The sequence below is a fragment of the Lupinus angustifolius genome, chromosome LG17 (genome assembly GCF_001865875.1).
Source record: "Lupinus angustifolius cultivar Tanjil chromosome LG17, LupAngTanjil_v1.0, whole genome shotgun sequence".
In the NCBI taxonomy this organism is placed as follows: Eukaryota; Viridiplantae; Streptophyta; class Magnoliopsida; order Fabales; family Fabaceae; genus Lupinus; species Lupinus angustifolius.
The window spans coordinates 1,056,272-1,069,121 of NC_032025.1; the positions used below are offsets into that span (position 1 = coordinate 1,056,272).

Genomic DNA, 12,850 nt, shown 5'->3' on the forward strand with positions numbered 1-12,850 from the left:
TTTGACATTTTCCATAGTTGTTAACATCATAGACATTGAATACCTTTGTCAATCAATCATGTTTAATTATCTTATAAGATGCTGGACTAGACTGCGACCGGGGAGTCTCCAACCACGGCTGGGGAGTTCCATTGTTACATAGGTATGACAAGAGTGAAGAGTCACAACTAAACAATTGAGACACCACGTCTTGAACCAAAACCTTAATGCATTAGACACCACGTCTTGAACCAAAACCTTAATATATTAGTTTCATGACATTTCTTTCTTATAATCTCCTCCCCGCATATCCAATGTGAGATTTCACACTTGAATAAACCAAATATAAGATTTGATTTCTCCTACCCCTAATTTCTGATCTTACCCCTTCTTTTACCTGTATTTGCAACACTGACCAGCCGCCAAGGTAGTAGATTAGTAGTAGAGTTGAGTTACTAACATAAAATGCATTTTTTATTTCTAAATGGTAAATGAGAAGAATTTCAATGACTGAAAAGTAAATAAATTAACAACTCGCATTAATTTATTTTTAGTGCTGTGACAAAATTCACAAACCATTGAAAAGTATCCTACATAAAACACTAAATGGTCTGCTTCATTATTTGAGGAATAGCTTAAACATATAGTATATTATTCCTCTATTGTTAATTAGTTTTAAGATAAAATGTGAACATAATATATATTGGAACACGTGGTGAAATATAAAAATTTATACACAATCAATATTTATCTGTATTTGTTTTATTTAAGAATCGACTAGTAATTAAAAAATGAATAATAGATGATTCAATGACGAAATAAAAAATGTGCTCTCTTATTTGGTAAAAGAAATTAAATTGGCTGCATTGTTACTGGTCAAAGTGGAATGTTTAAAATAAAATAATGCATGTTGAATCCCTACGAACCCATTGCTTAAAGCTGAAAATTCTTTACCAACCTACATATCGGTCAAAGAAAGTCTTCTAATTTCTAAATACTTAATTTGTGCATGTACGGATGTGCCCCTCCTACGTCTCTCTACATAATTAGTCATATCTTCTATGCTTCTTAGATTGACCATATATGTTGGAAAACGATTTTCATTACCTTTCATTATTATTTAATTTTTATTCTAAAATCCTACACAAAGATTATTATTTTTTAAATGTTGGGTGCAATTTACCTTGTCTCATATATCTTGCATACACCAATAAGTTATTGATCTGGTATTATAAAGTTTCATTAGATTCTTAGAATGAACAAAATGTTAATGATTCAATTTCTTGAACGATATTTGTTGAGAGGGATAATCAATTTTAAAGGAATTAGTTCTTTACCCAAAAATAATAATGAAGTATACTTTTGGTAGTACTAAAAAAATATCTCTTGCATATAGGTGAGAATAAGAGAAATAAAGTGTAGAATGATTATTTTTATTATGTTAAATTACAATTGGTGTGAAACATAAATAATATAATAATTAAATATTAACTAATAATTTCTTGGGGAAGTGAAGCAAAATTTATCATGTTTTATTATCTCATTTTCATTTTCCCAAAAAGAAATAGTACTAAGAAGATGCACAAATAATTTGCCAAGAAGCCCTTTTATTATATATTTTACCATATATCATTCCCACACGCACATATTACCTATATATATATAGTTATATACACACAATATTTGAGAGAAACTAAGTGTAAAAAACAACACAACACTAAGGTGCAAAAGAAAGAAGAGGGTGAACATGGGTGAAGGTAAGGAAATATATTCAGCACCAATAACACCCAAAACAGTTTCATCACCACCAGTGTCATGTCCACCCTCTCAGTTTCATTCACCATCTCTAACTAGGTCACCACTCCTTCAATCAGAGAATGGAGATACACATCCAAATACAAAATCAAAGACTCCTAGAACCCCAAGAATGTCTTTGACTCCAAGGTTTATTACCCCTTTGGGAAGCCCTATGAGGAAAGCTTTGAGACTCACCAAGCTTGATCCTCAAGATGCTTGGCTACCAATCACTGAGTCAAGGAATGGTAACAAATATTATGCTGCTTTTCATACTCTTTGTTCTGGGATTGGTATTCAAGCTCTTGTTCTCCCTGTTGCCTTCACTATTCTTGGTTGGTAAGTAAATTTTCTCTTCAGAAAATAGTATAAAGTGTGATAGAGTTACAATACTCCATAGTACATAAAAAACAAAAAACAAAAATATCATCACATAACACCTTTATCTTTTACACTTTTATCCTTAAATACAAATACAAAAGATACAACTTGTTCATCTAATACTTAAGAGAATTATTTTATCCTGTGATAGTTAGCTAATGAGTGGAAGCCACTTAGGCAACTTAGTCACAACTTATGACAAATGATAATTACATATTATGATGAATCAAAATTTGGCAGAATCAAGTTGTTATTTAATGATTATAAGATCACAGATTCAAATTTTGATATCAGTTTCTCTACTTATAAGAATAAATCTACATATATTTACCTTCTTGACCCTATAATAATCAAATAATTGATGTCAGAATATTATATATATAATCATTTACAAAAAGGAAATGCGATTGTTGCAGGACTTGGGGAGCAATAAGTTTGAGCATAGCATTCATATGGCAGCTCTACACTCTATGGTTGCTGGTACATCTTCACGAATCAGTGGAGCAGGGTATCCGCTATAGTCGATACCTTCAACTCGTCTTCGCTACATTCGGTATCATTTCTTCACTTTTTCAATACTTAGTGTCTGAATACCAAATGCATGTTTATTATATGATTGAAAAAAAATTAGTTAGACCCATCAAACAAAGTTGCTAAATTTAAAGTTATAGAAGTATATCTTTAGAATTAATGTGATTAAATTCATTCTTGTAGGTGAAAAATTGGGGAAATTGTTAGCCATGTTTCCAATATTGTACCTATCAGCTGGAACATGCACAACCCTAATCATTATAGGAGGAACAACAGCAAGAACATTCTACCAAGTTGTTTGTGGTGATGCTTGTGCCACTTCTAAACCTTTGACTACTACAGAATGGTACTTAGTGTTTACTTGTGCAGCTGTTGTGTTATCACAGTTACCAAACTTGAATTCTATTGCTGGTATTTCTCTAGTTGGAGCTGTTACTGCTGTAGGGTATTGTACCTCTATTTGGGCTGTTTCTGTAGCACAAGGTGCCCTTCCAGGGGTCAATTATGATCCCATTAGGAAAGGGAGCAGTGCTGAAAGTGCTTTTAGCATACTTAATGCCCTAGGTATCATTGCCTTTGCTTTTAGGGGTCACAATCTCATCCTTGAAATACAGGTAGGTCTCATCATTTCCTTACCCTAGTTTTTTCTTCTTCTGAAATTAGTGATGAATAAAATATTAATGTTAGAAGCACACTTACACACATTACATCTACATATTTATATTTTATCATATGATTTCAAGTGATCTCATTTAATTTTTTGCACACTTATACTTTAATCGCATAAGTCACAAATGTGAAGTGCAGTGATTCTTAAGCACGTGCATAAGTATTTGCAAAATGTAGTTAAAAGTAAAAAGTAATAGATAAATTGGTTTATTCATCTGTTGATTATTGTCAATGGTTAATGTTTCATACTCTTTCATTAGATACAGTGAGATATGTACTACATTGCATAGATCAGAGTTCATAGATAGTACTTGAAATATTCAAAAACTTAGTTGAAATTCTTCAACAGAGACTGGGTCAAGTATAGAATGTTGAAGCTAGTGGATGACTTTCCCTTTATGTCACTATTGAACTAGTCCTGAATAATATTCGCAGAAGAAGAAAATTAGGATAAGTTTTAGTTCATTAAATTTCATTGAATAGAAAGATTAGAGTTTAGACTTTGAATTTGCACTAATTTAGACACCCATGAAAGAATTAAAGAAAATGAATTACTGAAAAAAAGATTAGTAGATCTTTCTATCTCTCTTGTTTTATTCAAAAAATAAATCAATCTAGTTAGAAAATTAAAATTATTTGTTGTTTTAATATTTCATCATTTTGATATTTCAAACGTGTCTCTATTTGATGTTGTAGGCAACTATGCCTTCAAGCGAGAAGCATCCATCTCATGTTCCTATGTGGAAAGGAGTGAAGGTTTCTTACACAATCATTGCTGCTTGTTTATTTCCTTTAGCCATCGGTGGCTATTGGGCTTATGGCCAGTTGGTATGAATATTTTCTTACACCTCAAAATCGGTCGACTTATTTATTAAACATTACTTCATATCTTAATCATCAATTCTAAGAAAATTTGATTATTTAAATTTGTTCACTACAATTGATAATTAAGATGTAAAGTAAATTTTAAAACTTACTCTCTGAATAAATTATATTATAAAGTTCTAATTTATGTTACTAAAAATGAAAATGTACAGATTCCTTCAGATGGAGGGATGCTCACAGCCCTATACACATACCATTCTCATGATGTGTCAAGCTTTGTACTTGGGTTTATAAGCATTTTTGTAGTAATCAATGGTTTGTGTTCATTTCAAATCTATGGTATGCCAGCATTTGATGACATGGAATCAACATACACAAAAAGAATGAAGAAACCATGTCCTTGGTGGCTAAGGTCAATTTTTCGTATCTTCTTTGGGTTTTTCTGCTTCTTCATAGGAGTGGCAATTCCATTCTTGTCTAGTTTGGCTGGTTTGATTGGAGGAGTATCATTGCCTGTGACATTGGCTTACCCTTGTTTTATGTGGCTCAAGATTAAGAAGCCCAAGAAACATAGTGTTATGTGGTGTCTCAATTGGTTCTTAGGGACATTGGGGATGAGTCTTAGTGGCATATTGGTTGTAGCTAGTATTTATATTATTGTAGATACTGGTATTAATGTCAGCTTTTTCAACCCTCAATAGTCTTATATAGAGAGGAGATTATATTTGGAGGAAACTAGGAAGGTTACTGCCTAGTTTTTTTAGATATTCAAAATTGTTTGTTATAGTAGTTTGTATTGTATTTGTTTGTTCATTTTTCTTAATAAAAAGGTAAATCAAGTTTGTGTAAAATTTCTTATTTTGGATTGAAAGGTGGAGCACAATTATGTACTTGTCCTTATGTCATGCTCACTCACACAGCCACAATAATTGACTCTCATTGTCACCTTAGATATCTTTGTTTTGAGTGAGACTTCTCTCAAGTAATAATGGAGAGATAAATGATTTTTTCCTACATTCTCACCATCACATATCAATTATCGCGTTCAATTACCTTCTTCCATTCCCATAACAATTCATCCATGTCATCAAACCAAAACCATATTCAATTATCTTCTTTCTCTCCATTAAGTTGTATCTCCCAACACTCATACAAATAAAAGTTAAACATAGATACGATGGTTACTGTGCATTATGTGCTCTTAATCTCAGTGGTCAAATTTTATGAAAATTGTAATAGCTGCATGTAGTCTTTCCATTTCATAACGTGAGGTTTTTTTAGGATTTTGAATAAAATAAACTCTGTTAACTAAAATGCAGAGGCAAATGAGTTGGCAACTTACATTTGGTTGACCGTGTATAAACTTGGTTTACGATGACGAATCAGTACCATTAATATTTTGTTCTATTATTTTCTTTCATGAGGTGGTTGCAAAATCTATTTGGTAAGAATTTTATTCAAAGGTTTGATGAGGACTATCACAACGCACAAACAGACCAAAGAAGCCAAAGATATCGGTTGCGGGAAAGATTGGTAGGTAAGTGCTTCTATACAGAAATGGAAAGCTAAGTAGTTTCACAATAACCGAAAGAATGTAAAATAAAACTGGTATATAACAGTTTTAACAAATACATTTAACGCTGCAAGACCAGTAAAACTATTTTTCTCTATTCCCCCTTTTAAAATTTAGCAGTATGATGGGCTCGGAAAGACCAATCACAAAACCAAATTTTTACAATCAAATATTTCCATGTTCTATTACTTGGTAATCACTCAAGGTACAGAAACAGAAATAGCAAGTTCCAGATATTTCAACAGATGCATTTCATGAGCGTCAACTCTTTCTTTCGCCACTCCGAAAAATAATTCTAAACTACTTCAATACTTCATACATTTAAGCAAGAGACTGCACTTCAACTGCATGCATCTGAATACTGTTAATGCCCCTTGCATTCCATGTCGTGAATCAGTTCGATAATAGCCATCTATACAGATCTATGAAGTATCAAGTATAAATCCATCATCCGCAAAAGAACACACTAGCTATGAAACCAGACATTAAACTTGAAATACCACCTTCCAAAAAATGGGGCAAAGTATGGATAGCAGAAGAAAGATCATAAACAAATATCCTGAAGTCGACATCTACCCGTCTAAGCAAAGAGTGCGCTGGCAAACTTCCTTGTTCTCAAAATATAACTGTTGAGGAAAAGACTCCTACCTAAAACCATCAGCAACATCGACAAGTTACAACATCCAGGCATGTGTACGGTCTTGACTTTTCCTCTATCTCTTCACGTAAAGGTAGGGGATCCAAACTATTGTATACGCTGCCCCTTAAACAGCAGAAGTTATATACATTTCTACAAATTCCTTTACTGAATGGATGCACTCTTTCTGGAATCCCCCTGCAGATCAATGAAATGTGTTCAACAGTGATATCCCAAAATATAGTTTGCAAAAAATAATTCAGTCACCTAACCATTTTCCATCAACATACATCTTGCTGATACATTAAAAGCCAACAACAACCAGAAAAGAGAATTGCCATCCATCAAAATGTTATTTTTAAATGATTAAGGTAAAAAACTAAAAATATGACATTATAGAAAAACATCAAGGAACTAACTTATCTAACCTTAGATAATTAATTCGTCTTCTCCTTACAAGTTCATATGTAGTCTGATTTGTCAGAATAAGATAGCTGCAAAAAAGAGAACAGAAGCAATGATCTTACTGTCTAGAACCAGGAAGCTCAACTATAAATAGTGAAGAGAGATGCCCAAAGGATAAAAGAGAAACAACTGCTTTAATACTTTATTTTAAATCTCGTTACATTGGCAGAACAGAAGTTCTAAGATTTAGATTCGACGCAAAATTGCAAATGGTAGCATACTCATTCGATCACTCTACAGTCTAAGCAAAATTGCACAGAAATGCCATTATATTTAGAAATAAAAATCTGTATGCTAGGAAAGTTTATTAAATAATAAAAACCAGATGATGGTTATATGGGTGAGGGCAAGGTTTGATAGGGCTGTGTTTTCTTTTATTGATTGGTCTCTTAACATCCAGTTTCTTGATCTCAATTGCTAGAATAATTGGGTCTAACTCCACCCAAAAAGTTAGCTCATCTAGGGAGGAAGCTCAAGTTGTTATAAATGGTTTAATCCCTCATATTCTATTAAATCAACCAATGTAGGACTTTGACACTTAACCTACCTCCCTCACGCTTAGGGTTGGACATCTGGAGCATGATGTATGGCGGAATGGACATTTGCAGTTGGCCTAACGTCCTGATAGTTAGTATATAAATGGTTCATCTTTATATACTCAATCAATCTGGGACTTTCACACTTAACAATAACATTTTGCAGCATCAAGGTGATAGAATTAAAATGTGGAAAAACATGAAACCAAAATGTATAGCACATAGTAAGCGGAATGTGAGAGCCTTGTGGACAGTAATACTTCACACACACATCAAATAATGGTAAAACAGGTATTCTAAAAGCACATAGGATCCTTCCTTTCCATTCCCCCCACAGAAAGAACGGAGGCACAATTTATCAAATCTACAAACATTGTATTAGTACATTAGAAGCAAGGAACATGAGTAAAGACCTGTATAAATACAATCTGAAGCAAGATCCAGAGAAAGAAAATAAATTGTAAGGGTTACCTATGAAATAGCATTAGGAGAAGTAGAAAGATAAGGGAAATTGCCAGAAAGATCAAGAGTAGTATCACGATCACATCTTGCCACCTGACAGCATCATCAAATTAAGATCCCATTTCACATTAAAATGAAAAATACAGAAAACATGAGCATTGGATTTTCTTCCTCTTGTTTCTGGAAGACCTTCTTATAATTATAAGGTGTAAAAATGTTTTTGAAAAAGAAAAAATCTCCAATCACACATTAATAAGCAAAATATTTTTATCATATACATAGATTAGATAGTGAGCCTCTGAGCCTTGATGAAACAATAAGTTTGTTCAAATCCTAGCAGCAACTTCTATGGTTGTGACTTGTGAGGGTAAGCGTACATCTACCTTATCAGACCTCATTATATGGGAGTGTCGTGCACTAGCTTGCCCTTTATATATAGAGAGATCACAAGGTCTAGCCGACAACATTGCCAGTATGCCAAAGCTCACCCTCTACGTACCCTCCTTAGACCCCAGAATGGTGTGAGACTCATGCATTGGGGCACCCTTTTTATACTTTTTCCATATCAAAGGGAGTATTTGATAACAAAGATTTTACATCAATTTCAATTTACGGTTTTGCTAAAGAAACAAACAGAGGAAAATTTGTATTGGGAAGTGTTTAATTAATTTAAGAAATGGTGTATTTAGTCTTTATAAGAACTTTCCTTTATTTAGTCAGTTATGAGTTTCAACATTCCTCCTAAATAGGTCAAAATTTATCATACCAAACCCGTGTGATGTGCGCCTTCAGGTGTGAAACATACAAGAAACCAGTCCAGAGGCACAGTGCTGTCTCTTCACAGAGATACCACCTATATTATTTTGACAGGAAGGAAGAAAAAACCACATTGAGATAAATATTTTAATATTCTATACTAATATATTCATGAAACTGAAAAATAAGCAACTTCCTAGACCCTAGTACAATGCTGGCAAATTATATATTACATGGAAAACATAGCCAAAGATCTTCACAATGATGGATTGTACTTCCAGAAAAAAGGCAATGAGAAAATTCTCATTCATAAGTTTTTCAAGAGTTCAAGCAAAGTAGCAAATTGAAGTTCTTATAATCAATAAAATTTATTGCTCAAAACGATCTACAACTATTCAACTTACATAGTATTCAGTAAGACATATAATTCAATAGGAAAATTTGAAAAACAAAAGCACATATTTGATCAAAACAATAAATAATGTAAGGATAACATACATAAAATATTATGATGTTCGTGAGTTCATCAAACACATTTCATAATCAACATTGAAAAGTGAATACTGAGTGCATCTTCAACTATAAGTGTTGGAAGAAATGCCATGAGTAAGAAACAAACAAAAATGACACTTCACTGATCATTTGCAGTGATTGCATTTCTGGGCCACTAATCCTTCATCTAAATGTCAACTCTAATTATAAATGATTAATAATAAATATAGTCATGTTAAAGTTTGTACTTGGTGAAATTTATTTAATCAAAATTAGACAGCTTAAATAAATTCTACAACAGAAGAACCTCAACGCCAGAAAGCAAATGAATCAATGATGAATTACATATCTGAACTTAAATAACTCACCAAAACCGACAATGATTGCCCTGGCCAATGCAGTTGCCAAGCCAAACACAGTGATGATCAAACTGAAGAACACACTTGTCACAATCATGACAATGCTTTGTTCGCGGAGGCTGCATAATGATCATCAAAATCAGGAATTTAAATTATTTTATTTAGAACCCAAAAGAGAGGTGTTTGGTTTTAATTGTGCAAAGAAGGAACTTCTATTGTGCTAAAACTCATATATAGAATGCAGGGAAAAGCCAGTTTGTAAAGTGCAGCTCTCTTTCTGTTACTAGGCAGGCTGAATGTAGAATAGAAAACCAATTCCCAAACAGTGGTATTATAGTATGTGTAGCATATCTGGGGAGGTTATGCAATATTATTATTTACAATCTGATGATTGTGTCATATTTATTCAACAAAAAAACTTAAGGACATGACAGGTCAACAATCTATACTTGTCTCTTGCATCCATAAAGTTGGCATTTATGACCCTGTATAAAATGAAATGTTGACAACTAAAACCACCAAATGAATGCAACACTATCAACCAAAGATGCATCGCATCACAGAAGAAATGAAAAATGAAATGACTTGTACAATATGACATAATGCACGCTATAAAATGCCATTTGTAATACCTGCTCCACATTGCAGTAGGTGCATGTCCATGTTCTGTAAAGAGAAGTAAACCATAACATGTTCATGAAAATTAACCAGGAGAACCAGAGTATGAAATTAAAGATCAAGTAATAATATACAGTCCGACCTACCTGATTGGTGATACCGAATACAAGTCTGCCACCAACTTTGACCAATCTGTTGCATTACTTCCTGAAACATTTCTTCCGATCTGATTTCCATCCACTGTAACAATGAAGCTCCCATTTCTGCTTGAAGCTGATTGACTTTGCTTAAGCATTAGAAGTTGAATATACTAGTTAGGATATATAGAAATAAATATGTACATAAATTTACTTTGCATATTATTAGATCCTTCTTTCTAATAAAAAACTTAAGATGTGAAATAAGATTATAGCTTACTTTGAGGTTTCTGATGTCTTTCTGTATACTGCATTTCTCTCATTAACAGCCCTCATGGCATTAAGGGCATAGCTTTACATAGAAAAAAGTACCAGAGAAAAAACTAAATGCCATCAAGAAGATATAAATTTAAATATCATGGTTCCTCATCAAAACCAATATTCATTTCATGTTAACGAAGTAAATTGTATGTTTACCCCGGAGAGGCAATAGAGGTTGCGAAGTATTGTATTAAAGTAACAACACACAGAAGCAGGTATAAAGCAGTGTACCTGTCAGAAAAGCACGCGATGAATAGAAAGTCAGAAAAATAATAGCAATCACATAAAACTATTTGGAAACACTAAATCATACACTCGTGTACAAGGCTACATTAAACCAGAGATTTCCTTAATTTCTATAAATTCATCAAAAAGTGATAGGTTTTGTTCAGACATCATCAAACTGCTCATATTATCTCCTGGAAGTGCAGAAGGACTGTGTTGGTATATGTCAGTAAGATTGACTTTTGAAACAAGGTACTAATCCACACCTTGATGACTTTTTAAAAGAAATGGAAGGGGCAAACCCCATCATTGAAGATATTCATGACCATCCCTAATATATTATGTTGTCATATTCATCTGGTCAAAAACTGTCTCTGAACTAAGAATAAGGCTTAGCTATCCTGCTCAGAAGGAACAGTGCCACCAATTTTCTCCATGCACACGAGTCACGACAAACAATTGATCAGGGAAGCATGGACATGACACAGGAATATGGCAAAAAATATAAAATGTTAAGAATAAAGTTAAAAGTGTCCAAAACTGTCTAATACAAATACGTAACCGACATATGAAGTGCTCAAGCTTCCTTGCAATTGATAGAGGCAACTATACAAAGCATCTTTACTCGCATACCTAGCGAAATATCTTGACTCACGTCAAAAGTCCGGTTAAAATAGTAGTTTCAATAGTTATACTAATAGGACAATGATGACCAAGCAGTGGCCTGCCTGAATTTATCACATGATCACCAATATTGATGGATCAACAATTAACAGGACAGTTATCGATCTTAACATTTCTAAGCAACATGTGTTTAATTTTAAAAAAAAACTTAGATATACCAAATTGTGAATAGTGACACTGCATCTAAAGTTTTTAATACTTAAATAGCACTGCCACATTCCATTCAATTAAGCAACTCAAAGGAACATTTGTCACTTGATTTATTTTTTCAATCACAGGAGGCGCAATCCAAATCACACACAACCGACCTGCCTTAAAAAATCCCTAAGATAAAAATCTAATGATATCTCAGAATTCATTGCATGTAAATAACATGAAGTTTAATCTAGTCCACAAGTACAGGTAAATTTAAACTAAATCCACAACACACACAGCAAAATCAGCAACATCAACTTAATTTAATCAATAATGAAACAAATCACGCAATAAAACATACCACGGTTCCTTCTTAGTCTTTTCAACCAAATCTCCATCAAATAAAAAGAGAATTGCGATATAAACAACATGAATTGTCACGAAGGCTAACTTCAACCACAACGAAGACCTTCGACCTGAAATACAGTTACAAAATTCATCAAAATGATAATAATAATAATGTTCCATAGCACTCATGATTCACAATTCAGTGAGTTAAATCAATAAAACACATTAATTAAAACAAAAACAAAAAAGTTAAAGAATAATTGTTTGAAACGCACCAGGATCGACGAGGCAAGGAAAAAATCGGAAGCATCGTTCCATTGGTGAATTCAGAAAGGAAAGATTATGATGAAATTAGAGTGAAACGATTTGCATGGTGATCATCACTGTTTGTTTACAGAGAAATCAATTACTTGAATGAATGAAAGTGATGATAGATAGATACAGATAGTGGTAATGATTCTAATGAACAGAGATTCAACAGGGTGCGCACTGCGCATACTTCGCGTAATTTAGTGCGCTAAGGATTTCAACAATTTATTGTTTAATCATTTCATTACATTGAAATTTTCGTGCACACTACAGAACATTTTCGGTCAAAAAAAACTAAATTACCAAATTAATTGATTTTAGATATTGATTTACTATTTTTTTAAATATAGATTTATTTTTTTTGTAATCAGAAACTTTTTTTAGTTGTATTTTTTATGATAATTGTTTTAACATATTACTTATTACATTATCAAATAAATAATATTTTTTCCTACAAATTTTAGCGGGGGGAAATTCCTTGTGTTACTTGTAGCATGGACAGGTTAGTTATGCAACATTTTGAAATAATTATATCGATCATGCAATCATACCAATTAAAATTAGTCAAAATTGGTCATACCAACTGGTTTTTAATTGAACCGTACCGATCATAT

General features: G+C 32.8%; 2 protein-coding genes across 5 annotated transcripts; one reads left to right on the forward strand and one right to left on the reverse strand.

The window, feature by feature from the left end:
• Positions 1,670 to 4,899, forward strand: LOC109331336 (lysine histidine transporter-like 8). The gene is made up of 5 exons (XM_019565754.1): positions 1,670 to 2,112; positions 2,571 to 2,707; positions 2,869 to 3,299; positions 4,051 to 4,182; positions 4,392 to 4,899. Exons 1-5 carry the CDS (start codon positions 1,727 to 1,729, stop codon positions 4,878 to 4,880), a joined length of 1,575 nt encoding a protein of 524 aa, XP_019421299.1. The 5' UTR covers positions 1,670 to 1,726; the 3' UTR covers positions 4,881 to 4,899.
• On the reverse strand, positions 5,771 to 12,390 carry LOC109331337 (protein S-acyltransferase 10-like). Of its 4 annotated transcripts, none has more exons than XR_002105778.1 (12): positions 12,203 to 12,388; positions 11,941 to 12,055; positions 10,692 to 10,766; positions 10,495 to 10,566; positions 10,224 to 10,358; positions 10,092 to 10,125; positions 9,469 to 9,578; positions 8,619 to 8,705; positions 7,862 to 7,945; positions 6,818 to 6,883; positions 6,329 to 6,587; positions 5,771 to 6,174 (listed from the first exon to the last, which is right to left on the reverse strand). XR_002105778.1 is itself a non-coding variant. In XM_019565755.1 (12 exons), the coding sequence occupies exons 1-11, from the start codon at positions 12,243 to 12,245 to the stop codon at positions 6,410 to 6,412; spliced, it is 999 nt and encodes a 332-aa protein (XP_019421300.1). In that variant the 5' UTR covers positions 12,246 to 12,390; the 3' UTR covers positions 5,771 to 6,243; positions 6,401 to 6,409. The 4 variants fall into 4 exon arrangements, 3 of the variants coding, with proteins under 3 accessions (XP_019421300.1, XP_019421303.1, XP_019421302.1); XM_019565755.1 differs by having other exon boundaries at positions 5,771 to 6,243; positions 6,401 to 6,587; positions 12,203 to 12,390; XM_019565758.1 differs by having other exon boundaries at positions 6,401 to 6,587; positions 12,203 to 12,389.